We start from the raw sequence: 26790 nt of genomic DNA, 5'->3' as shown, positions 1-26790 counted from the left end.
TTTTGACAGTTCTGTCTGCCCGACTGTGTGGAGCTTGTTTCGGTGTTTCGTGAAGACAAAAAAAAGTCACACACGAAGACGATCTTTGCGAGCACAGTATAGTGAGCTTCCCCGACCCCATTTTGGTTGTCAGTCCAATGTAAACAAACGGTAACCAGAAATAGTTTTAAATTGTTCGTAAAATTCGGAATTCTGCCGATACAGTGGCTTTAGGTGTACACTTTTAGCCGAAAAACAGTGCGTCCTAATGGACCTGACAATATACAGTGATGTGTAAGTGCTTTCGTTGTCAAACAAACAAGTAAATCGAGTAAATCACAGCTAACTAATATTTTTTCGCTTCTCCACTTCCTTCATCGAAACCAGACCAAACGAAACGCTCGGGTCGTACTGTCGGTTTTGTTTTCGAGAAACGGAATTAGTTCCGATTTTTCATCCCGCAACTCTGGAGCCAGTAAACCGGCAGCTGCTGGAGATAATTAGCGAATGTACAGACATTGAGCTAACAGCGGAAAATGATTTCCCTTCCTCAGCTTGTCAGAACTGCCTTCAAGTGTTGCAAGAATTCTATCATTTCCGGCGTCGCACGAAAGAGTATGACCGAATAATCCGGGAGAAGGCGTTACCTCGTATGGAACCGGAAGTCTTGATCGTTAAGCAGGAACCATTAGAGGATGACACATTAGAAAGTGTCCGGAGACAGTATTTGGCCGACCAGCAACTTCAACAACAGCAACAAGAAGAGGAAGAACCGGAACCGGACGAGGCTGATGAGGAAGAGCAAGAGATCGGAAGCAGCAGCAGCACGTTGACTGCGGAGGAAACGCGCGAGGAGGAATTTCAGCATCCTAGCCTTAGTGCCATTTTCAAAGTACGCACTACCTCGAGCTCAAGTGGCTCGAAAACAGCATTAGCCAGTAGCATGGAGGATAACCGATGCATGGTGTGCGGTGAGAAGTTTTCCTCGCGGGAAGCATGGATCAATCATCTTCCGATCCACGCGGTCGAGCGACCTTTCCAGTGTCATATATGTCTGGCACAGTTTAAAACCAAGTACGTACAGCAAAATCACATCAAAACAGTTCACCAGAACATCCGAAGCTATCAGTGCAAAATCTGCACTGATCCTATTCGGCAATTTAAGAGCAAGCGCACACTAGAGGACCACATGCGTTACCACACCGGCGAACGTCCCTTTTTGTGCACATTATGCAATGTCAGCTTCTCGTCAGGCAGCGTTCATCGAAATCATATGTATCGTGTGCACCGAGAGATGCGCAAAAAGGACCGAAAGTGCAGTTACTGCGGGAAAGAATTCGACCGAATACTGGACCTTAAAAGGCACCAGACTAGCTACTGCGAGAAAATCGTTGGCCGGGCTATGGTGGAACGGCTCTAGGTTTGACCGAAGTCGGTTACGTTACCGCACACATATAGAATTCAGTAGCAAGTGTACCGGTGATCGCGATAGACGACCACGATACACACAATTTAAACACACATACACATTAAATTACAATATATAAAAATTGCATAGATTTATATATCGTAGAGCTAACCCCACGTGAATAGAGCTGATGATTATAATTTTAATGGAATAAAGCATTACTTTAGCGCGTATTCGGTGTACTAGACAGCAAATGTTTTTTATACGCATTGGGGAACTCATGATTCGAACACTTTTCCTTTGCGTTCTCATAATAGCATTTTACAATTTCGTCAAATGTCGATCTTTTCATACGACAGTCGAATACGGCCACAAAAGAAGAATAAAACTGATAGTCTCACGTGAACATTAAATACTCTTAACCATTTACATGGCGGTCTTGCTTCAATCTCTGACTATATATCCAAGATTCTTGCGCTTGGGCTTAAGCTTGACGACCGCACATTTCGTAGTTACTTCTGAAGTGCGTGGAGTCGCACAGAAAATCCCGGCAACTTGGGATTAGTTTACCGTCTTCAATGTACCAGAATTTAGTAGCCACTTTGTATAGATCGATGACGACGCCGGTTACGTCCATACGATCGTTACAGCGACTTTACCTCTGCATCTCCACGACTGCCACGGAAGGGCTACAGATACAAGGTTCTTTTATGAACCTTGTAAACTTTAAATGCCATGCCAATGAGCAAATGCATAACAATTGGGTGGTTTAGCTTATTTAGTTTTTATATGTCAAAGCGGCGTTTTCCTTATTGCTCTCTCATAAACCTCATAAATGTACCCCGTGTTTGTTGGTTTCCTGGTTCTTGTCAGATCAGATGTATGCTTGTATAGTTTTTGAAATGACTGTAATTTATACATATAAAATTTTAATCGTTAATTAATTTTCTCCTTGTTTATAGCTTAGACTTATCGGTCCATAAATATTTTTCTGATGGCTGTTTCATGCAAGTTCGACTTTACCATTCGGTTTTCATTATTTATATTACTGTAGTGGCTCTAAACAGTCGGATGGAAACCAAGCAAAATATTGAAACAGTAGGAACTTCCAAACATTTTGTGCGAAGGAAAGTTTGTTGAATTTTATTTTCGCTAGTCTATAAATTCAGTGAGCACAAAGTAACTGTCAACTGTTGTTGTTTTTTTTTTGTTTGTTAACACCTTAACTCGCTGAGTGCCAATAGGGTTGTCTTTTAGCTGTAAGCTAGTACAACTTTCGTGCTGTGGTGTTGGCAACGATTTTCAAAACAAAAACACTCTTGTCGCGGGGAGTTTTCAGTTTTTATAAAATTTTCCTAAGCAATTATTTTTGCGAGATGAACCAACAATGGACTAAGCCGTCCAATGAATAATTCAAGTGAAAAAAAAAACAAGTAATTTGTATTACTGCTACACTTGTGTCTGTGAATCTTTAAGTTCAAAATTTAAAACAAATTGCAACAGAATAGAAACAGTTAGATACCAAAATATAATATTTTTCCTACCGTATTTTGTTGTTTTCAATATCAATTACACAAAATAAAACATTTTCAATCACGAACGTTATCGGTGTAAACTTCAACTAAAAAAATCACTAAAATTTTCAACGACCGAGACAAACATCACTGAGCACGATCATACACAACCACAAGGCAAACCAAACTGATTAGAATAATTCGAGCACAACAAACCTACCTACCGCTCGATTGTTTGCGTTGTTTTGGCTGTGTCTCCGTACTTCACAAAACAAACAAAACCATGCTCGTGCAAAGCTAAAACTGTTGCAAATCTCGGAAAAGATGTTAAAAAGTGCACTAAATAATAAATGTTCGACACTTTTCAAAGCAATTGGGAGAAGATATGCGACACAATCGTCGATAAAACACGTTGGAAGGTAAGTACTCCTGTGCTTGGTTATAAACCAAGAAAATCAGGTATATTCTTGTAGATCCAAAGATTGGAAAAGTGTAATTGGACTGGAGATTCATGCTCAAATTCAGTCCAAATCGAAACTGTTTTCTGGAGCGGAAGTTACCTTCGGAGCTGCCAGTAACTCGTGCGTGTCGTTATTCGATGCTGCAATACCGGGAACGTTACCCGTTCTAAACCGGGCCTGCGTTGAGCAAGGCGTACGGACTGCCTTGGCGTTAGGGTGCACCGTAAGCCCGGTGTCAATGTTCGACCGAAAGCACTACTTCTACGCCGATTTGCCAGCCGGTTACCAGATTACGCAACAGCGAGCGCCCCTGGCAAAAGCCGGCGTTCTTACGTTTCCAATTGTGATACCTGGTTGCAAGGGAAAGCCGTACTACAAATCATCTAGACTGTTTCAGTTGCAGCTGGAGCAAGACAGTGGAAAATCTCTGCATGATCCTTACGAGAAAAAGTTATCTTAATGTTGTATTTTGGGTGAATGCCTTTCGTTAATACTAATTTGCATTCCAGAAGTCTGGTCGATCTCAATCGAGCCGGAGTCCCATTGATGGAGCTGGTTTTTCAGCCGGATCTTGAAACCGGTGAGGAAGCAGCTGCCCTGGTCAAAGAGTTAATACTGATTTTGACTCGATTGGGAAGCTGTAATTGCAGGATGGAAGGTATGTAAATGCAGGTAAATTTTGTCACATTGTTTTTTTTTTGTACTGAAAAGCTGTAACAGAAACAATTGTGCTTCTGGCTATAGATGTATACAGGCGTCGGTGGTGTAATGGTCAGCATAGTTGCCTTCCAAGCAGTTGATCCGGGTTCGATTCCCGGCCGACGCAGGATTTTTTTGTGCAATTAATATTCGTTAATGGGGTAATTGATTCGCGATTTGATGAAATAGTGGCATATAGGGTATAATGGGCTCACGGGGGAAATGAACATTTCTCTTTTCTGCGAAACTACGCATTTTATAATACAATATGTGGAACACTTACGTAGTTAGTACTGTTTGTAAAACAAAAGAGATTTGATTTTTTGAAATACAAAACATGTTGAAAAATTAGCTTGATTTAAATGGCCAATCAGATGATTTAAGATGAATCGGGACGTGGTCGCGATCAACTCGAATTTTGCAATCTAATTTTTTCTTGATTTATGAAGACTACGTACATGAAACTTTGATCAATTGTTTTCACAACTGTTGCATGCCTGAAGTAGCAATTTGAGTGCTGTTTATTCAGTGGAAGCCGAATTTTTTACGATCAAAATACAGAAGTAAAAAGAACTCTAACCTCAAAATTGTATAGGAAAAGGCCACAATCCCGATTCACCTTAAATGGCCCAGATCCTGGATTTTTTAAATGGTTTAATCGAGTATGTAGACACTGAATATTACTATGGGACGTACCTCAACTGGCCCCACCATTGAAGCTCTGATTTTAGGCTATAATTCACATAAAAATCCCATTTTAGCTTTAACTACTTCGATCGGGGCAAAATGGCCGCCTTTAGGTAGGGTGGAAAGAGCACCTGAAATTCATCTCAGCAGACTTGCCGTTTTGTCTGATGCCATAGTCAGTGTTTACTTACAGTGATGGTGCGAGCATATATTAGAAAATCTTGAAGACCGAGTTGGTCAAACGGGCCCTGTAGGCAGAATTGACCATCATAAGGCGTGACGGAACATTCACGAAACAAATCGCCAAGTACCACGGCATCCCGCGGCAAACGTTGGCCTGTTTGTTGTACTTATACACACCTTCAAAAATGTTTTATTAAGGTGCTCATTATACCCCGTGGGTGCTCATTGTGCTGTAACCTTCTGTAGTTTGACGGGTTGATTCGGAAACTGAAACAGCTGGTACTGTACTAACCTAAGGAGATCTGGTATCTCAACTGTTTTTAACGTTACCGGATTCTTTTGACCCTCTCGTGAGGGCGCTGGAAAACGTAACGGAACAGGAGTGCTCGATTTTGTTAAAACAGCGTTCGTTGGCTGGAGAGTTGAAACGTTCGGATCGACAAGAAGAAATTGTGGAAGACAAATCGGCTGCTTTCTCTGGTAACGTGCAGACGAAAAAGCTTAGATTTGCAGGAAAGTACCACAAAGAAACGTGGACATATGAAGAAGGACTGTCGTTTTGGTGAGGCTAACTGCGTAACGAAAAATGTGGTTAGTTATGTATTCAACTAGAAACCACGGTAGCATATACTAGTCAACAAAACGGTGTGACGGAAAGGTTTAATAGAACGTTGATAGAAAAGGTTTGTTCTGATTTTAATGAATCTAAGGCGCCAAAAAGTTTGTGGTTTGAAGCAACATTAGGCTGTGTTTACCTTCTAAATCGAAGCCCGGCGTCAGCATCACTGTTGAATGTCACTCCATCTGAGCAGTGGCTAGGAGTAACGCGTAATCTAGTTAAATTTCGTGTCTTTTGCTGCAACGCTAATGTTTGGATTCCTGGACTTCAAGGTAAAAAGTTGAACCCAAAAACCGTGCAATGATTTTGATTTGTTATGCTCTAAATGACTTCGGGCTCTGGGATCGAGATGCTCGAAGAGCAGTTATCGCTCGTGATGTAAAGTTCAACGAATCTTCCTTTCCCTTTGGTGCTACAATGGAAGATAAAACTGATTACCGTTATAAGTGCATTTCCCGTTCGAGCAGGAAGGGAAAGATGCAGAGCCGTTTGATGAAGTTGTCGACGAAGAAATTTTCCTGGTAAATGATTATGTTGATTGTGAATCGAAACCAAATGATGCGCTTCCTTCGCAATCAAAAAGACAAAAAAAACGTCGTCGAGGCACAGCGAACGGAAGCGCACACTTCCTGGTAGGTTTTTAGATTACTCTACCGAATTCATAGCAACTTCTGCCGATTCATTTTTCGCAGATGCACCAGAGACGTATCATGAAATTCGAAATCGAGGTGATGAGAATAAATCGCTAAAAGCAGTAGAAGATGCATTGCAATCCATGGCGTTTCGAAAAATGTCCAAAAGAAGCCAGGCTTTTGAAGACGAAGTTCAACAAAAGCCAGTTTTAGATTACGAAGAAACATTCTCTCCAGTGAATGCAACCATCCGAACTATAATTGCCGTAGGAATGATCACCCAACGCTTTCATTATTGGAGACTCAATCAAATAAAATAATCGATGGAAACATCGAAAGTAGACCAGTGAAACAAATATGTAAAGTTATGTACTTAGAACTCGGAATCCCGAACAAGTTAGGAAATTACTGACAATGTTAAACCTAATTGATGGAACCGAAAATACTATCATTAAACACCCAACACTTAACATATCCAATTGTGCTTTATCCTGCTACGAGCTGTTAGATGTAGACGAAGAAATGATACTGGAAAAGCTCAAGGAACAATGAACATGAATTTATAAACAAAAAAAAAACCCAACCAATCTCCACACAAAATTGAAGACCTGGAACGACCATCTTGGGAATAATCCGAATGTGGCCGACAACAAATAGCAACAACAACATCAGACAACAGCAAGGCCAGCATGCATGCAACAAACACAACAGCAACAATACAACACTTTCAAACAAGCATGGTCGTGTTCTAGCCACGCCCGGTGAGGTACCGGAACCAACCGAGGCAAGTATCAACTCTTTAAACAAATTTGACCAGCCATCCATCACTTTTCGACCCAACAAGCGCAAACTATAACGACAATAGCAAACCTCGCAACAATTTAAGGAGCATACCGGTACAATGGAACATGAATGGATTACTAAAAACTTCAATGATCTCACACTGCTAATAGGGAGAAATGCCCCTATAACCTAAGCAATCCAAAAAACGCATCTGCGAACCAGACACAGCCCAAACTACTGGCTTCTGGAAGATATGAGTGGAAGTTAAAATCAGGCCGCAACATATACTAATTTCGTCGGCCTCGGTGATCGAACGGGTATCTCTTACACAAACATCGATCTCAACACGCCCCTTCTTGGAGAAGGATGCTTCCAGGTAACATTCATGTCTGTCTACATCAGTGTTATGAAAATGACTGCAATACAATGACAGCAAATTTTTAACTGATCCGGCTCTCGGAGTATTGCACAGCTCTCTCTGTTTCCCATACGTTCGGTAAACAGTCCGACAGCAACTGACGACAGCACACATGCAACTCCATACGGGCTGTTAGTTTTCATCTCCTTATGTCTGTTGGTTATTCCAAGCTGTCGTAAATGACAGCCTATAATCTAGAGATGGTCGGGTTTGATGTTTTTCAAACCCGTACCCGACCCGAACCCGAACCCGAATTATTTTTTCGGTCGAAACCCGAACCCGACCCGAACCCGAAACTTTTTTTTCGTTCAAACCCGAACCCGACCCGAACCCGAAAATTTTATTTCTTTGAAACCCGAACTCGACCCGAACCCGAAATTGTGAAACCCGAACCCGACCCGAACCCGAGATTTCATGGGTTTTATAGTCGGGTTTCGGGTTTTCATACCCAAACCCGACATGAACCCGACATTTTCAAACCCGAACCCGAAAATATTTTTTTGCAAAAAACCCGAACCCGACCCGTACCCGACACTTTCAAAAATTTTCAAACCCGAACCCGACCCGAACCCGACTATCTCTACTATAATCTTCCGACATCCTTCAGCACAAATCCGAGCGGGATGTCAGGTGATTATGATACACGACAGTAAGGCCGATGAAAGAATGAAAGAGAGATGGTGCGAAGCACGTTTTTTCTTACGTGGGGAATAATATCAACAATGGAAACGGTTTGCTTTGTATTCAATATGCCACCGGCCTGTGAAAAAGGAGAAACGAAAAAATGCGAGTCGATGACAGCCGCAGCCGATCAGCAGACTGTCACACTTAGCAAACTAGGCTGTCATGTCCGAAAGAACAAAATACATGCGCAAGAATGAACTGTCGTACGCAACACAAGACAGTTTCATTGCTTTGTTAAGCTATAGCTGTATGTGAGCTCTCATGAACAGCTCATGCATGAGGCTGTTAGAGTGAAGAGAGAAAAGTCGTCAGTATAATGTCGCTCTCCAGTCATTCTCCTAAACTTGGTCTACATACCCTGCCACGGAGTTGACGAACTTAAGAACAATTTATGCGACCTCATCAACCAACTGATGATTCTCAGTATCATTGAAAAGAAAGGATTGGTAGTGCTGACCAAACATTTCAGCGATAATGGTTATACCAAGATGCGAACTGGGAATCCTTTGAAGACTTATACAGTCAGTTTTTTTACGCGGTATTTTATACGCGGATTTTTTTACGAGGTTTTTTTACGCGGATTTTTGAATTAACGCGGTTTTTTACGCGGATTAATTAACGCGGTTTTTTTACGCGATACCGTGCTAATTCAAAAAAAAAAAATTCGCGAATTTCCGAATTAACGTGGGTTTGGAACCAGAAACGTTTAAGTGTATATATAGTAAAAGACTTAGTCCAAAAAATACTCTTCGGCCACCGAAAGATCCGGAATAACCGTCAAAGAGGACAATTTTAAATACTGGTTCTAGAGCGTCCCGGTTTTTTTCTAAGCCCTTCTTGCTTGACTACTTTACGCGGATTTAAAAAAACGTGTTTTTTTTACGCGGATTTTTGAACTAACGCGGTTTTTTCACGCGGATTTTCGAATTAGCGCGGTTTTTTTTACGCGGATTTTCGAATAAACGCGGTTTTTTACGATGTACGTATCCCCCGCGTAAAAAAAAAACCTGACTTTACGTGGAAAAAATCGAACGGGATATTGAATATAACACCGAAGAGTTGATACAGCGAATTTCCACAGTGGTTTCCAGAGGTCAAAAAGGCTGTAAAAGCGCGTCTAAAGGCGCTAAGGGAGATAAAAAACACCCAGTGAGGATGCACTAAAAACTGCTTTCAAAGATGCACGCAACAAGTGTCGTAAAACTATTAGAGAAGCCAAAACAAGAAACTGGGAGAAGTTCATCGACGGCACATGAAATGTGGCGAAAAGTCAACGTTCTCTCTGGAAAACGTCGAACTACCGGTTACACGTTGAAATCAGGGAACATTATGACTGACGACACCGTAACAGTAACCAACGAGTTAGGAGAATATTTCGAGGGTTTATCAGCGATGCATTCTAAGTCAAAAAAGCACGAACTGAAGCCGAACCAACCAGATTCCCAAATGACCCATCCGATAACATCAAGGACTACAACAGACCATTCACTATGGAAGAACTACTACACGAATTAGACGACGCTCGAGGAACCTTGTCTGGACCCGAAAACATAGGCTACCCAGTGTTGAAACATCTCTCGCTGCGAATTAAAACTGTGCTTCTGAATTTATACAGTCACATATGGACTTGCATTGTCTTTACACGTGATTAGCACCAAGGTTGCATATTCAATTTTTGAGTGCTTTTTCGCCGCGTGCCTAAGCTGGCCCCACAAGTACAACTTTGAGAAACAACGTATGACAAACTTGTAGTCCGTAAGTAGTACTACAAGTTTGTCGAATGGTGCAATGCTCTATCTCTTATACCTGAAGTGTGAGAGCCCATATTCAGCCAATATTCGCGGTGAATATTATAATATTCACCGCAAATATTGGCTCAATATGGCCTCTCACACCTTAGACATAAGAATTAAAGCACTGCTTTCTTCGATAAACTTGTAGCATTACTTAAGGACTGTAAGTTTGTCGTACATCATGTTTTAAAATAATTCTTGTGGAGTGAATTATCGGCACGCGGCCAATTGAATGGAATTGATGCCTTAAAATTAAATATGCAACCTTGATTAGTACACCAGCATAGTGATTCCCATCAACCGTTGACTCATGACAGTTTGAGAAGAACATAAACTCCTCGACAACAACTTATCGACATATTCCGAGAAAAAAGCGGAGTGCCCCAAAAGTCCGTACTGGCCGTCACGTCCTTTTTGATAGCGATGAACACTGGATTTTCATCTCTTCCAAACGGCATTCACATATACGTCTATGCGAACGACATTGTACTACTCACTATGGGAAAGGTACCAGGACGCGTAGAAATAACATGCAAAGCGATGGACAGACTCAGTGGACAGTGGAAAAATGCTTTGTATCTTACATAAGTGATGCGATGGTCGGAATGATCCATGAAAGCGCCCAATCGGTATAAACGGCACACAAATACAATACAGAAGGGAAACATGAATCTTGGGAATTATGATGGACTGTAAAATGACCATCATCCCACATATTCGCAAACTTAAAACAGATATACAAAGTCAACAACATCTCGTGCGAACTATAAGTCGGCGCCATGAAACCTGCAAACGTTTTCTCAGAATCGGAAAAAGGATACTTACCAGCAAACTCACATATGGAATCGAATTAGCTTGCCGAGCCATACCAACATTGATACAACATCTAAGCCCAGTATACAATGATATCACCCACAGCTGGATTGTTATCATGCTCACCAACCCTGCCAACCTACGTTGAAGTTGGAACACTACCTTTCAAGAGCATAATTGCAAAAACAGCGATTAAAAAGGTTGTTAACTTCATTGAAAGAATAGCTGACGACTCAGATACCACATTCGCACTAGCCAACAAATCTTTTATGATGAGAAAGGCGGAAACCTTCCCACATCATGTCTGCTCTGTCGGAATCTCCACCGACGATGGGATGACCCCGAACCAAACATCGACTGGGGGATAAAACAAAACTTTGTAAAACTGGTGAAATCCCAAACATTACTACTTGCAGCCTTACAAAGTGGTACGCCCAACCTCCCGCGGATACAGCGTCTCGAAGTCCTTCGCAACGATAACGTAACCTTTTGTTGGGTCAATGTAGAGACCGATCGGGTGGCAAATCTCGGCAGAAGTGGAAAAGTTTGGAGAAGCAACGTTCCTGGGCTAGACATGAAAAGATATATAACCGACAAAGTTCAAAATAGCTGGAATGAGCAATGGACAGGTGCCACGGATAATTTCATTTGGATAGACACAATCGAAAAGTGGACTGACCAAAGTGACTGGCGAAAACAGAAAGTGCTCTCTCGTTAAAAAGTTAAAAACTCTTTACATAGCGGAAATGTTCGGTTTATTACTTCATGTATATCATTTTATTGAATGTCCTAAAAGAGTCCTCATTAGGAACGGAAAGATTCGGGGCTGGGTGAAGCATTTCTACCGATTCAAGGTCTTCTTGTACTTTGTCTAGACACGGCGTCCAGTAACACTTTGTGCTGGTAAAACTGGAATCATGGTCCGTTTCATTCGGGTTGGTTGATGTCTTTGTCAATTTATGTCAAACATCACTCAACTAATAGCTTGGTTGTCTTCTGGATTGGGTTCTGATGGTAGCTGTGAAAGTTGCTTATTAATAGACAGTCGCATACCCACACCGACCTGCGAAATCTGTGGAATTCGGTTACCCGTAGAACATATCCTCATGTCATGCCCATCATCAATGAACATCAAAGGAACAAACACAAGTTTCCATGTAACATCAGGAAATGAGTAATGACGCCTCTGTGAAAGCAGCTGATGTTAGCTTCCTCTAGGGAAACCAAATATACGAGAATATTCAATTTAAGCTATCTATTAGAATAAATTAAGAACACCAAATAAAAAGAACATGTCAATGTTATAGATCTATAGATTATATGTATCTGAGGCGAATGACCATCGGTTAAAACCTTAAAACAAAAAAAATAGAGAATGAAAAATTCAGCCTATCAAACATCTTGTTACAATCGCGAAAACAAATTTGCTTTTGGCAAAATTGCTTCAAAGGCGTCGGTGGTGTAATGGTCAGCATAGTTGCCTTCCAAGCAGTTGATCCGGGTTCGATTCCCGGCCGACGCAGGATTTTTTCGTCCAGTTAGTATTCGTTTTACTCTTTTAGTATTGATATATTGATTGTTTCAAATCATCGAAATCCTTTTAATATAATAGTAGTCATCTTATGAATAGGCCTTAAGTTATATCCTTCGTTCGTGTGTTTTTTTTAATTGTGTTCTATATTACAACAAAAGATGAGAGGGTTTTGATGCCTTTTTGAGGATAAGCAACAATATGCAGGCCTTGATTAGTTTTGGACTTTGATTGGGAAAATGCACAATCCTATATCTTTTATTGCTATTTGGAATCCGATATTGATCAAGTCTCAACAGCCGTGATCGTCTAGTGGTTAGGACCCTACGTTGTGGCCGTAGTAACCCAGGTTCGAATCCTGGTCACGGCAGTGATAAAATCACTGTCACGGTGAGACTCGTTTTTTTTAATGGCGGCAGATGATAATTTATTTTTATTCTCCATTATTTTTCTGCCTAACCGCAAAACGGTCGATTACACTGAAGAAGCAGGGACCTAAACGACTGGTTAAAGGCTGTTCCTATCATAATTCAATAACAAACTACCTAAATGAAAGTTCTAACATGTTTCACGTTCATAATGAACATTGTTATCCTTCTCGTTCTATCGTGTAGCATGTATTAGAAGATAGGGTTTCGGCTCTATTATCGTCAAGAGGTAAATGATGTCCTAGAGCAATAATTTCTTGCATGATGGTGCTTAATATTGCAGAGCATCCTACAAAAAAATACGATAATAGAGCTGATACCCTATTTGTAACAAACAAAGCTTGAAAAATTAATATAAAACTAAAAATTCAATTTTACCCATTTTCCATTTCCAATCCAGAGGGCGCCCTTCGCGTCGATGCCAATATATCTGTCCACCGGGAGAATACTCCACTAGGTACCCGCACAGAAGTGAAAAACATCGGATCCGTTCGTGCAGTGGCCCAGGCAGTGGAGTTCGAAATCGAGCGGCAAATTAAAGTCCTGGAAAATGGTGAAAAGATTTTCAACGAAACCCGAGCCTGGGACGCAGTAGCAAAGAAGACAATCTCCATGCGTGACAAAGAGGTTGTACAGGATTATCGCTTCATGCCGGAACCGAATTTACCTCCGCTGTACGTGAGTGTTGAAGGTGCAAAAGACACCGGGATTAATGATGTTGATGCCACAAGCCTGTTGGCTGAACTTCCGGAGCTTCCGGATGCAACACGCAAGCGGCTTGTAGAGGTGCATAAGCTTGCGACAGAGATGGCTATTATACTAGTGGTGAGATTTGTTGTTTTAAATTAGATTAGATTGTGTATTGAATGATGCTAAATATTTTACTTTTTAGAACGACATAACGTTATATAGACATTTCCATGCTATTACGGAGGAATCTGGTAAGCGGCGATCTCCGAAATCGGTGGCGAAATTTCTTGTTAACGAGGTGTTAGCCACCTTGAATAAGAATAAAGTGGATCTGCAGGATTCTTGTATTCCTTCGGAACACATAGCCGAACTGGTTGATATGCTGGACGCGAACGTTATCAATTTACAATTGGCGAGTCAGATTCTACAGGAGTCATTGGATACTGGCCATAAAGAAAGTCCAGCACAAATCGCACAGCGCAAAGATTGGGTAATGAACAGCGATAGTGACAGAATTGAGTCACTTTGTCGAAAGGTTATTGACGAGAATCCTAAAATAGTGTCTAAATATCGCAAAGGTAAAGAAAAAATGATATACGCCCTAGCTGGAGAAGTTGCTAGAGCAATGGAACAGAAGGTAGATATGGCGAAAGCAGTTGCTGTGTTAAAAGAAATGTTAAAAAAATAATGTTTTTTATAAAATAACATTTAGTAAGATTGTATTGTGTTGCTTTAAAATGACTGATAGCATTTTTAAGTAGATTGATAATTCACGTCACGATACATCATTAATATTTCTCATTCACTTCTCATATGGAGCTTTCGAGTTGGTGAGAACTCATATCCTCGGTAGCCGTGATCGTCTAGTGGTTAGGACCCTACGTTGTGGCCGTAGTAACCCAGGTTCGAATCCTGGTCACGGCAGTGCTCGAATGTGCACTGTCACGGAGAGGGATAATGTTTTTTGGTTTTTAATAAAGTGGTTTATTTTTAGTATTCTAGCCACAGATGTTACCTTACCGACATTGAATAAACTGCTCGAATGTCAAAAGCAAGTTATAATGAAGTTCGGTTTAGTGTGTATCTGCTGTCAGCTGTCAAATAGAATTTGTCAATATTTGTGTTTGAGCATCATTTCGAAAGGATCAATTTGCTGCTAATGAAAAAAAACATATTTTACAGTATTTAAGTTAAAGCAGAAACCACAAAATCGCAGAATGAAGGTGTAAGTTTAATGGTCGTTAAATCTTTTTGGATATTCCAAATAATTATGTTTATTACAGCCCTAGCGAGGATCCAACCAAATACTGTCGATTTTGTTTCTCCCAGCAGCATATTAAGCTGGAACTTACCGTTTACCAGCACCCATTGGTAAATCAGATAACGGAGTGTTTGGGACTATGGCTTTCGGAGGATGATTTCCCCTGTTCCATCTGTCGAGTTTGTGTTGCTTCGCTGGAAATCTTCCAAGCATTCCGTGAGCGCAGCAATGATTGCGATTTGGCTTTGCGTAAAAGTCGATTAGGTTTATTGGATGAGGAGAGTATTATACTGAAAACTATCAAGCAGGAGAGCCCTCATTTTATCAACGATGAAGAACAGCTACCAGACGACAATGACCTGATACTAGGATCAACATCCCCGCCGACACTAGTTGATGATAGCAACATTAGTATTACGTTGGAACCGTCTGCTGCTTGTTCCTCCGTTGAAGTACAGCCAATGCAGCATCCAAAAATACGGGTTGTTTCAGCAGGCGATAAAAGACTTAAAAATCCAAAGCGAATAGTCGAACCGGATATCATCCACAAGTGCGGCAAGTGCAGTAAAACATTCACCCTGAAAGGGATGCTGGTGAGACATAAACGCGAATGCATAAAAACTGAAGCAAGTTCTGTGTCTAAACTCAGGGTAGACAAAGAGCCACCAGCGCGTATTCGACCTTCGAACGTGGTAGTTATCTCCCCTAAGGAGCTCCGCAAGCAGCTGAATCTTTATAGTGGGCCACCGATGTCAACAATGACGAATCCTCTTAATCCCTACTACTGTAACATGTGTAATGCGTCGTTTTCAAGTTCAGGAGCCTACATCAAGCACCGAATGAACGTCCACTATAAGAATCATAACAAAACGGAAAAAATCGCTACTATTGAAGACAGTTCGAGCTAAAGCTAGTTCAAAATTCTTTTATAGTTTTGTTTCTCAGTACCTAAATGCATATTTTTGTTCAAGTGATTTTTAGGGATTCATTGACAAACATTTTCTCAATTTCTGTTTGGAAGTCGACTAGCGTATTTGATATTTTGTTAACATTAAATGAATGTTTGATCAAACTGAAATATATGCCGTGAATCCTTGAGAGACTCGAAGTTATTCAATCCCAACATGAGCTATTATAAAAAAAATAGTGTCTTTATTGATTCCAAATCAGTCAAAATAAGAAATATAATTGAAACATACAAAGAGAAACGGATTGCGACCTAATGATCTACCATCTTATGATAGTAGAGACTTTCTTCGGTGGGAAATGGCCTTCGACAGATTTCGCACTCGACCATCGTACAACCGTGTCCCGTTTTGTAGTGGTACTTAAGGCCGATTCGATTCTTGAAATTTTTTTTGCAGGATTCGCATCGATACACTACAGACTGCAAGCTGTCGTGAGCGTAGTACAAGTGTACTGACAGGCTGATGGCTGTTGAGAAAACCTTTCCGCTCGGGCATTGGTTACACATGAACCGCGACGGACGGCCAGTGCAGGTTGTTAAGTGTGCTTCCAATTTTGAGGGACTATTGTAAGACATGCCGCAAGCCTGGCAACCATGAGCGAGTCGATGCTCTCGTACTACGTGCTGTGATAGCATTCTGGAGCTATGCAACTGCTTGCCACATTCGGGGCAATCGAATTTCTTGAGAGGAATACTGGACGGTGCCTGAACAACTTCCAGTGAAGGCGGTGCATTGTTAACTTCCTGCACGGGCGGAACTTGTTGATAATACTGAGTGGGCATTTGACTGATTTCCTGATCGTTGTATTCGCTAGAGTCCACCACGGGTTGTTCCATTTTAATGTTCTGTCCATCCATCATTATCGCATTGGATGGAACTTCCGAATAGCGATGAACTTGTAGTACCACTTTCTGCTCTATAGACGCTTCCAATTCCGATGCAACAGGCCGTGTATCAGAGGCAGAACGTTGATTTTTTAAGTACAGATCACACTGTTGGCAATTGTAACGAAATTGGCGAATTGCCTCCAGTGACATGCAACACTCGTGGCAAATTCCAAGGGGGAAATCTTCCGTAACTGTGAGCCATATTCCCAAACATTCGCTAATGATGCTCAACAACGGCTCATTTGCTTCTCCCGGTGTTTGGACGAGAATTTCGATGGAGTTGGTTTTGAGGCACAACCGGCAAAAGGTGGGCGTTTCTGTGTAGGAACTAGAATTCAGAAGAGAAGAAAATGGAAAATTATTTCAAATAGTTGCGGTAAAAGCTAACATATATATTTACGTTTCATGTTTTACAGCGTCCATTTCAGGGGTAACACTTTTCTACACTGTTGAGTTAAACGTCAATTTTGTTTACCTGCTAACAGTCCAAGAGCCAGGACCGGAACAATTTTTTCCCATCAACACATCGGCAACATTGCCAAGTGACTGATCGAAATGTCTATCCCACGGTAAACGGATCCTACTCAATTTTAGGTTCTGTTGACTCTGTTCACACTCACATTAGAAAGAGATTGCATGATGTCATCCCCTTGACAGGAAGCCAATTTTAAGTAACTGTGGCGCCAGCACTAAATTAAAGTTCAGAAGTCGGACTTCCGAACTTTCTACCGACTTTTTTGTCAACCATGGTTCTGACATCATCACGTGTTGACAAAAACAAATAGTGCAGTTTTTTCTAGAAGGGCGCTATAAACTGTGAAGCAGTTGAATGACTTTAAACGACATTTCAATTTCTAAATAAGTGAGGTTTAAACGATACTTTTCGAACTAGCATTCTTTAATTCTAGTAATCAAATCTTCAGTTATTTTTCCTGGGTTGTTGAAATACAAATTGACCAACATGATTTAATGGTTTAATTCCAGGCCGCTTGCAGTCAGAAGGACGATGTGTTAGTCAGTTCAAAGTATTTCAAGAGCAAAAAACCAGTTGGCCCCTGTAGCAACAACAAACTGTATATGCAGCACCATCTGAATTCAAATTTGAATACCTATGGAAACAAACTGAAAGTTTGTACGCGCAAATGGATCAAACAAATATATATCAATTGAATCAAACTTTTGTATTTTTAAATTGTATTTTAAAGAGAAAAGATGAGAGGGTTTTTAATGCATGTTTGAGGAGGAGCAGTCGGGATACAGACTCTACTCAAGCTGGCTTTTCCCTACTCCAAAAAGACATTCGGCCCCATTATGCTTCGCGGTTGGGCCTAAATAAATATTAGAGTTATAAAAAAAATGAATCAAACATATATTATAATTAAATATTATTTCAACATTAAAATAATATTATTATTCATTTGTGAAGACGCCTACTGTTACTCAATTTTAAGTATTTACGAAGTTATTAATTTTTGGAGTTGTTTCTCAGTTGTTCCACTTTCTACGCAAATGCGTCAAATGTATACCGTGTCATTTAAACAGGGATACCAGATGTGCAGATGTGTCTGCAAAACGCAGATTTTTAGAGTCCGTGTGCAGATTTTATTTGATTCGTAGATATTTGCAGACTTTCAATAGTTTCTGCAGATTTTTGTCAGAGTCTCCTCATATTTACGCAGATTCTCTCGAAATGTGTGCAGATTTTTGCAGACTTTTGCCTGCGTGAGCAAAATTTTTTCGAATCACGAATAGATTTTTTTAAGATTTCAAGCAGATTTTTCCGGTTGTTCGAGCAGTTGCAGACATTTTTCAAAAATATCTGGCATCTCTGCATTTAAAACATTTCTAGCTGTTTTTTATTCTTTATTCAAAAATCAATCTCATCATACTATTAACAAATACGATTTTTGTTAAGGGCGAAATCTACCTTATTTCAAAACTAAGTAGAATGAGGAATACGCCCTTTTTGTTGTTGACGTTAGTAAACGGCAAAACTTGACTTCGTCTTGATGAACGAGCGTAATCAAAGTTGTCAACAAAATTAACATTAGAACCAAAGGGGGTATTCCAATAGACCATTTTACGAACTGACAAGTGTCACGGATCCTGCTGATATTGATGCTGCTTTTACGTGCGTTATGTCAGCGGTTCCGAGCTTTCTGTCAAAATTTCATTAATGAATTGAATGCAGAAACGTCTCGTAAAATGGTCTATACCTAAGAGAAGAGTGGCCAAGATGATACCTCGGTTTGCTCCAGATTTTTTGCTCCAAACGTGATTGGTTGATTTTGACAGCACGCGTGTGTGACAATATTCAAAAGGGGTTCAGCTTGCCGTGTTGCTAAACAGCTGGTGTTCGACCCAATCATTGAGTAAGTAAAAGTGAAATATTGTGGACACAATTTTGTTTTCGTTGCGACAAAAAAAAAGCAAAAAATGAATTTGAATGAAGTGCCAAGAGTTTGGTCGTAAAATTTTATCGATTTCCCAAGAATGCAGAACCTTATCGACAGTGGCTAAAAATATGCGAAAAATCTGAAAGAGATATTCCAAATTTTAAAATCTCACGCAATAGTCGAAAATGCAGTGAAGGTATTTTTTTTATTATTATGTTGTTTATTTAGTTGGTCGTGGTAACGTGAAATCAAGCTTTTCTTGAAAACAAGCAATTTTTCCCTTGATTTTGCAACAGGAATTAAGTGTTTCGCCAAATATTTTTCATTCTGCTCTCTATAAAAAGTCCGGAGAAATCAGAAAAACAAAAAAAAAAGTTTGGCAGTGGTAGTATGATGATATAAATATGGACGAAGTTTTGTTGTTTTGTTTATATGTTGTTTGTAATCAAATTTTCATTGTTGTGTTTTTTGTTAAATAAAAATATCAAATAAATAAATTTTCTGGTTGCACTGGATTTTGCGTAAGGCAGACGAAAATAATGTTCAACCGGGGATATGTTTCATAGCAAAGAATAAGAGAAAGAAGCCACTTGGCCACTCTTCTCCTAGGTCTATACAATAACGTAAACACGGCGTAAAGTAAAGGGCGATACTGTCGAGCACAGAGATGCCAGATGTTTTTGGAAAATGTCTGTAACTGCTTGAAAACCGGAAAAATCTGCTTGAAATCTGAAAAAAATCTATCCGTGATTCGAAAAAATTAAGCTTATGCAGGCAAAAGTTTGCAAAAATCTGCACATATTTTGAAAAAATCTGCGTAAATATGAGGAAATCCTGACAAAAATCTGCGGAAACTATTGAAAGTCTGAAAATATCTGCGAATCAATAAAAATCTGCACACAAACTCTAGAAATCTGCGTTTTGCAGACAAATCTGCACATCTGGTTTCCCTGGTCGAGCAAATCAAAATAAAAGGCGCATAGTAAAGGGCGAAACTATAAATTCTCGAATATATTGCGCACTTCTCACCAAAATGGACTGCACAGTATGAAAGTGCAACAACAAAGAAGTGTGCATCAAAGTGCTCATTGACACTTATGAATTCGTTTTCGCGATAGTACTACACCGTTCCCGGAGTTACAAGGTAAAAAGTGTAACACGAGTGTAGCTACACCGCAAAAACGAATTTACCATCACCCACCATCAGGGTTGATATTTGTCGACACTCTTGAGTGAAAGTGAAAAAAAGCATCCATAAACGTTATTATTTTACAATCCCTTCAGAGTTCTCCCTTCCCGCTTTTTGCATGGAAGTGAACTGTCAAAACACCTCATTATATTTCATGCGATGAAAGCAAGACAACAAAATCAGTTTATCAGTAAACGAAGATTGTCAAGGCATCGGTCAGTATCAGTGAAAAAGTGTTTCGGTAAGGTTTATTTTGGTTGAGTGGACTGTTTGTTTTGACGTGGGACTACGTCTTTGTTTACTATACTGGGATGCATTCTGTGAAATTGGAAATGAAACTGGCAAATGTGGCGTCAAATTTCAAACGTTAATAACAGCATAACCACATGATGGATAACAATAACCAATATGTTGTTGGATAGATAAAATGTATAACAATTTTGTAACATGCTAGTTATCACTCTAATTTCATTACTAGCGGTAAAATTGATAAAAATCACAGGAGGGTTGTGTGCAAAGCCACGACCGCAAGGTTGAAGTAGAATACTTTTACACAGCTCTACTTACGGCTGTACATTAACCTACGGCCGGGCGAATCGGTTCGCGCCGCTTTTCGCGTTTAGCCTGGCAGAGGCCTAATGCGCACGGCCAACACAATAGAAAGGTGTTTTCACATTGAAAATCAGACACGGCTTTACTGGAGTAAGTGTTGGCAAATGCATCCACCGCTAATACCGCCGCTATCGTACGAAAGCGCGTCGTTTCATGTGGGGAATAATATCAACAACGAAAAATGACGCGCGTCTAAGCACACCCGAACTGTTTCGCCGTACCGCTTCCATTTACTCCTTATAACATCGGCCTCAGGGAAGTACCGGCTGCACCTACCGCTGAGGCTGTTACCATATTGCTCTTTACCCAAAGCTATTAACTCTTCAAAATAAGTGTTTTGTTTGTCCTCAAAAGAACAATTGTTGAATTACATATCGGATATAATGCAATCGCATCTCTGTAATATGACCGACAGTGAAATTCTTCTGAACAGAATGATCCAAATTTTTAATAAGAGGGAGTGCCGGCTGATGTACGGCAAAAATCTCTCCCGATCGCTCGCGTTGGCGTTCAGCCTGGCAAAGGCCTGAAACCTGGTGACCAACCGCAGGGCAAGTGATTTGTTTAATTTGAAGGCAGCCACAGGCGCAACCCGCTGCTATCCTCTGTTACTGCTGAGTGCTGATATCTGCTGCTACTGCTGTCAACGTTGTGGATGGTCCATCCAGCTCACCTTCCGACTAATGAATGTAGCTAGATTTCCCAGAAACACTCTTTTATAGTCGAAGGGTGCTACGAAATAGGCCACGCCTTTCAGTTCAGTTTTTCCATTCTCTAATGTTCGCCAGACGAGTTATTCCACAATTCGCATTTGATTTTTGTATCCAGCGAATAAACACCGATGGTGCTCTCACACACGCAACGATTTATCTCTAACCGTATTGCGGCTTGTAACATCAAGTGATTACGTTTGCTCGCTGTTGCGTGTTGCATCATGTTGCAACTTGGCAGCTGGGAGACGACGAAATTCTGGTAATGCTGATTGCTTGAATCGACTTCATATTAGCTCTGCATAGTCGAACTAACTGCTTTTGTGAATGCGTTCTAACAGGGCAGTTTGTTATTCAAAATCGGTTATGATGATCACAGCTTTTGCGCTGCCCCAACAGTGGGGGGTTAACTCAATAAAGTAAAAAGCAGACAACTACAACAGAATTTGATTGCATCCCGCAAAGAATGTCTGTTTGTGTTGATGCAAGAAAATTATTAACCTTCAATTATTTGTTTATTTGGCTTGAAAAAGGCATTTCGCGGTTCAAAATCGGTTGCTGATTGCAACCTTTGAGCTGCCCTAACAGTGGGGGAATTGAGATACACGGACAACATGCACTGTGGAAGCTATTTCACATTCAGTGAATTGGACGGGCGCGACAGACTAAAATTGTTAGGATCCAACACAGAATGCTTGCTTGCGTTGTCAAAAATTATTGACTTTCAATGACTTGTTTATTTGCCTTGGAAAAGGCATTTTGATTTACAAAATTGGATTTCCTGATGGCAATCTTCATGCTGCTCCAACACGGGGGGAATAATGGCAGTGGTGACCAACCACAGGGCTAGTGCTGCTGCTAAGGAAGGACGACAGCTGTTGTCGCTGTATAGAACTATTATGACCGGCTTCGGCTTCGGCTAAAACAGGCTCTTATATAGGCCAAAAAGCATGTTTTCAATTGCAAGGTATATAGGTACGACCGTGCTTGGGAAGCAATCATATAACGACCAATCAGAGGTCGAATTTTTCGTTTTGACAAGGCTTGACTATTTTCAATAGTACAATAGTGTGAATAATAAAATTACAAATATCATCTTTTGGGAAGAATCTTAGAAGATTTTCCAATCTATTGCTACAAAAACGAAGGAAATCCATCGAATACTAACCGATTTATTAGCATTTGAAATTGGACATATTTTTCACTTTTTTCGGTTTTAGATTTTCATTTCACATCCCTATGTAGCCGAACTTCCTGGGGGAAGTATTCTACTTCAAAAGTTTCAATGACAAATTTACACGAACAATGAACCAATTACATGCGAGCATTTCTAGCACAGACGACGTGAATGGACACCAACCGATCCCTGTGATATTCTCTGTATCAATATCGAAACAAAAATTGACAGAGTCTCCCCGTCCCAATAGGTCAATTTATTCTTTCTTCCAGGAGCTTAGACTTATATGCAATGATGGTGATCGGTGATAAAATCGGCGATACACATTCGATTTATTTCAGTGTTTGAATCAACTTCGTCTGTCAGACGGTTTAAACAATCATCATACGATTTCACTTCGTGAGAGAGCAGATTCAGACGTTTCTTTTGTTAGTTCATTCTCTCTCATGAATTGAATTCACGATAGCTGTACAAATCGATGAATCACTCTCCGCTGATTGAAGCAGAATGTAAATACGAAAGAGAACAATCGCCAGACGATAATTATCGGTAGCTACAGTCGATTGCGATCGCTTGGATAATTTATCACTCATTCTTCCAAGGTCGAAAGTGTTGACAGTAAACCCGATATTTTTTTCTGTTTTGCAGAATTTTATTCGCTGATGTCATAGATTAACAAGATGCACTTTTGTTCTCCGGTTTTACATTCATCGAAAGTTTGTTTATTGTTTTAAGATGGTCAATGTAGTTGCATTTAAAAATTGCTGTGTGGCAGTTTTTTATAATAATATGCAATATCATAATACATTGAGGTTTAATTGAATGTTTACGAGTTGAAGCAATTTCTAATTCTAAACTGGAAGCATCGCATTATATGTAAGAGGCCAGTATAGTAAAAGTTAAATCTTGAACAAAACAATCATTAACTCTTTCTTCAACAAATATTCCTCTTATTGACCAAAATAACAATAGTAAATTTTAAATGTATGTAAATTTAAAATCGTTAATTTCGTGAATCGAACTTTGTATGAGTTGTTTGAAAGTCTTTTAAAAACCGAAAAGGGAACTTTTAGGGAAAAAAAATTCTGTAACAAAACAATTTTCTAGTCCAGCATTTTTCACGTATTTGCTTCTGAACGCCCATCTGTCACAAGAACGTTCGGTAATAAAAAAAGTTGTCAAGAGATGGTTTTCAAGAAATTGTCTAGATCATCTATTTGAAAACAAAGTAGATTTAAGGCTCTACATAGAAGTTTGTTTTTTTCAAAACCAAAAAGTGATATTGAATAAATCGGTCGTCTATTTTTTATTTCAGAATGAGTTTTATAGATAGACATGAGAACAAAATTTGGTTCTAGTGAACTGTAAATGGTGAATACCTTTGTAGCTATATGCAGTACGAATTCTTTTACAACAAGAAATAAATATACAGTGAAGATTGTGATGTTACGAAATAGTTCTGTTTATTATATGTTTTCAATGCATAGTGCAGTACAAAATGCTATTCCATGTTCGCAGCAGGTTTATTTGTTATGCTAAGTATTGTTCATTGTAAAATAAAAGTTTCAAATAACGTTCAAAGAGTCACTTCACATGATCAGATAATATTTCGTTCTAGCATTGTATTCAATACTTCCCCCAACAAATCTGCATTCATTTTGAGAATCATTATGTCCTTAATAGATACATCGCTGAGCTGCATACGAGAATCAGTTAGGACATATTTTACCTGACTGAATTTTATTGAAATGTGCACGCATTATTTCTCGTATTGTAGCTGCAGCAATTCGAACTAATTCTGCAATACGATGACGTGACATCTGTATTCCGCATGCCTTCAATATGGGGTGGATTAACGTTTTAGAGCCGGTCCATTCAATAAAATTAAACGGCAAATTATTAATGGTTAACAACTGAAGCAGGCCAAGTAGAGCATTCTTTCTGCTTTTGAAGTAGAATACTTCTCTCAGGAAGTTCGGCTACATAGGGATGTGAAATGAAAATCTAAAACCGAAAAAAGTGAAAAATATGTCCAATTTCAAATGCTAATAAATCGGTTAGTATTCGATGGATTTCCTTCGTTCTTACAGCAATAGATTGGGAAATCTTCTAAGATTCTTCCCAAAATAAGATAATTGTAATTTTATTATTCACTTTATTGTACTATTGAAAATAGTCAAGCCTTGTCAAAACGAAAAATTCGACCTCTGATTGGTCGTTATATGCTTGCTTCCCAAGCACGGTCGACAGGATCATGTACCTTGCAATTGAAAACATGCTATTTGGCCTATATAAGAGCCTGCTTCAGCCGGAGCCGCTCATAATAGTTCTAGACAGCGACAACAGCAGTCGTCCTTCCTTAGCAGCAGCACTAGCCCTGTGGTTGGTCACCACGTCTCAGGAGCAGCGCGGTTTTTCTCAGCGTGTGTCGCCAGACAGCCATTACTCCCCCCGTGTTGGGGCAGCATGATGATTGCCATCAGGAAATCCAATTTCGGAAATCAAAATGCCTTTTTTAAGGCAAATAAACAAGTCATTGAAAGTTAATAATTTTTGTCAACGCAAGCAAGCATTCTGTGTTGCATCCTAGCATTTCAAATTTGTCGCATCCGTCTAATTTAATGAATGTGAAATAGCTTCCACAGTGCATGTTGTCCGTGTATCTTAGTTCCCCCAATGTTAGGGCAGCTCAAAGGTTGTAATTAGCAACCGATTTTGAACCGCAACATGCTTTTTTCAAGGCAAATAAAAAAATAATTGAAGGTTAATAATTTTCTGGCATCAACACAAGCAGACATTCTGTGCGGGATGCAATCAAATTTTGTTGTAGTTGTCTAATTTTTACTTTCACTTCATTTAGTAAACCCCCCACTGTAGGGGCAGCGCAAAGGCTGCGATCAGCATAACTCACATTGAATAATTAACTGCCCTGTTAGTACGCATTCACAAAAGCAGTTAGTTCGACTATGCAGAGCTAATATGTAGTCGATTCAATCAATCAGCATAAACAGAATTTCGTCGTCTCCCAGCTGCCAAGTTGCAACATGATGCAACACGCAACAGCGAGCAAACGAAATCGCTTGATGTTACAAACCGCAACAAGATACGGGTTAAAACCGTTGCGTGTGTGAGAGCACCATCGGTGTTTATTCGCTGGATACACTATCTACTGTCTACTGAACGCAATAATCTGCTTACATGCGAATGCGACACGGGGACGGGAACATTTTCTTCAACCAAGCTGCACAACACGACACAAAACATGTTATTTTGTTGCTTCAATGAGAGTGATATCGGTCCGGCTCGACAAGAAATCATTTTTGTGCATCCGTGCTACGAAACTGAGGAAAAACTTTAGAAACTGAAAAAAGAGGAAAAACTTTAGAAACTGAAAAAAGAGGTGGAGCTTATCAAATGATCGCTTTGAGCCGGAATGAAGTCACACATATTTTTCAAGTTATATCATTCCACCACGTACGTAAAATAATTCATTCCTATTTTCATCCCTATATGAGAGCCTGTTTTAGTCGAAGCCGCTCATAGTAGTTCTGAACAGCGACGACAGCAGTCCTCCCTTAGCAGCAGCGGGAGCGAGCAGTGGGTACCATCGATAGCGGATAGCGGCCACAACTGTGGCATGGCTGTGAATAAGCGTAGCAGTTTCAGCGGATCTCACCATCGATAGCAGCAGGGCCAGCAGATGCAGGTACAGCGGATACCAATGGCGGCCACAACTGTGGCATGGCTACGGATAGCGTTGCAGTTGCTCAGCAGTTGGGCCAGCGTATAGCGGCCACAACTGTGGCATGGCTATGCATAGCGTAGCTGTTGCAGCGGGTATATCAGCATCGATAGTAGCAGGGTCAGCTGATGCAACGACACTCCCTTCACTAAAATGCTGTTTCAGCGTGGTAGCGGGAAGCATCAGCAGCAGGCTTGTATGAAGTGAATACATCAGCCAGCAACTTTCTCTAAGGCCTCTGCCATAGTAGACGCGAAAAGCGGCGCGAACCGATACGCTCGGCCGTAGGTTAATGTAGAGCTCTACTGATGGCTGAACATTAACCTACAGCCGAGCGAATCGGTTCGCGTCGCTTTTCGCGTCTATTATGGCAGAGGCCTAATGGGAAAGTTGTATCATTTTGTTCAGAAGAATATTATTGTCGGTAATATTACAGAGATGCGATTGCGTAAATCCGATGTTGAATTGAACAATTGTTCTTTTGAGAACAAATAAAACACTTATTTATTAGCTTTTGTTACCATTT

The 26790-nt window shown here is 40.2% G+C and overlaps 5 protein-coding genes and 4 non-coding genes across 9 annotated transcripts in view; 7 read left to right on the top strand and 2 right to left on the bottom strand.

The window, feature by feature from the left end:
• The window catches only part of LOC129721233 (rootletin), a 126690-nt gene extending 123618 nt beyond the window's left edge, over positions 1-3072 (bottom strand). Inside the window, exon 1 of the mRNA XM_055673772.1 lies at positions 2932-3072. The gene's annotated coding sequence lies outside the window, so the exon portion shown is untranslated. The remainder of the gene's footprint in view (positions 1-2931) is intronic.
• LOC129721538 (zinc finger protein 501-like) lies at positions 21-2251 on the top strand. Its single transcript, XM_055674276.1, has 2 exons — positions 21-273; positions 367-2251. The coding sequence occupies exons 1-2, from the start codon at positions 248-250 to the stop codon at positions 1397-1399; spliced, it is 1059 nt and encodes a 352-aa protein (XP_055530251.1). The 5' UTR covers positions 21-247; the 3' UTR covers positions 1400-2251.
• On the top strand, positions 2420-14060 carry LOC129721482 (glutamyl-tRNA(Gln) amidotransferase subunit B, mitochondrial). The gene is made up of 5 exons (XM_055674156.1): positions 2420-3320; positions 3375-3812; positions 3872-4020; positions 13033-13457; positions 13525-14060. Exons 1-5 carry the CDS (start codon positions 3226-3228, stop codon positions 14008-14010), a joined length of 1593 nt encoding a protein of 530 aa, XP_055530131.1. The 5' UTR covers positions 2420-3225; the 3' UTR covers positions 14011-14060.
• Positions 4117-4188, top strand: Trnag-ucc (transfer RNA glycine (anticodon UCC)). Its single transcript has one exon. It is a non-coding gene; the product is annotated as a tRNA-Gly (tRNA).
• On the top strand, positions 12124-12195 carry Trnag-ucc (transfer RNA glycine (anticodon UCC)). The gene has a single exon. It is a non-coding gene; the product is annotated as a tRNA-Gly (tRNA).
• Positions 12503-12574, top strand: Trnah-gug (transfer RNA histidin (anticodon GUG)). Its single transcript has one exon. It is a non-coding gene; the product is annotated as a tRNA-His (tRNA).
• A 114-nt stretch (positions 14061-14174) lies between the features above and the next one.
• On the top strand, positions 14175-14246 carry Trnah-gug (transfer RNA histidin (anticodon GUG)). Its single transcript has one exon. It is a non-coding gene; the product is annotated as a tRNA-His (tRNA).
• A 155-nt stretch (positions 14247-14401) lies between these two features.
• Positions 14402-15689, top strand: LOC129726751 (uncharacterized). Its single transcript, XM_055683809.1, has 2 exons — positions 14402-14547; positions 14606-15689. Exons 1-2 carry the CDS (start codon positions 14540-14542, stop codon positions 15489-15491), a joined length of 894 nt encoding a protein of 297 aa, XP_055539784.1. The 5' UTR covers positions 14402-14539; the 3' UTR covers positions 15492-15689.
• A 26-nt stretch (positions 15690-15715) lies between these two features.
• Positions 15716-16972, bottom strand: LOC129726746 (zinc finger protein 32-like). Its single transcript, XM_055683796.1, has 2 exons — positions 16839-16972; positions 15716-16766 (listed from the first exon to the last, which is right to left on the bottom strand). The coding sequence occupies exons 1-2, from the start codon at positions 16859-16861 to the stop codon at positions 15803-15805; spliced, it is 987 nt and encodes a 328-aa protein (XP_055539771.1). The 5' UTR covers positions 16862-16972; the 3' UTR covers positions 15716-15802.
• Between the last annotated feature and the right edge of the window lie 9818 nt (positions 16973-26790).

This window comes from Wyeomyia smithii, chromosome 1, assembly GCF_029784165.1.
Source record: "Wyeomyia smithii strain HCP4-BCI-WySm-NY-G18 chromosome 1, ASM2978416v1, whole genome shotgun sequence".
In the NCBI taxonomy this organism is placed as follows: domain Eukaryota; kingdom Metazoa; phylum Arthropoda; class Insecta; order Diptera; family Culicidae; genus Wyeomyia; species Wyeomyia smithii.
This window is presented reverse-complemented; position numbering and strand designations above follow the sequence as displayed.

Bases quoted from the DNA above. Each gene is read 5' to 3' on its own strand.
- LOC129721538 (XM_055674276.1), top strand. From the start codon at position 248: ATGGACCTGACAATATACAGTGATGT. The intron at 274-366 runs GTAAGTGCTTTC...CATCGAAACCAG, and splicing joins CTGACAATATACAGTGATGT to ACCAAACGAAACGCTCGGGT.
- LOC129721482 (XM_055674156.1), top strand. From the start codon at position 3,226: ATGTTAAAAAGTGCACTAAATAATAAATGTTCGACACTTTTCAAAGCA. The intron at 4,021-13,032 runs GTATGTAAATGC...TTTCCAATCCAG, and splicing joins CTGTAATTGCAGGATGGAAG to AGGGCGCCCTTCGCGTCGAT. The intron at 13,458-13,524 runs GTGAGATTTGTT...TTTACTTTTTAG, and splicing joins AGATGGCTATTATACTAGTG to AACGACATAACGTTATATAG.
- LOC129726746 (XM_055683796.1), bottom strand. From the start codon at position 16,861: ATGGACGCTGTAAAACATGAAAC. The intron at 16,767-16,838 runs GTAAATATATAT...TCTGAATTCTAG, and splicing joins GACGCTGTAAAACATGAAAC to TTCCTACACAGAAACGCCCA.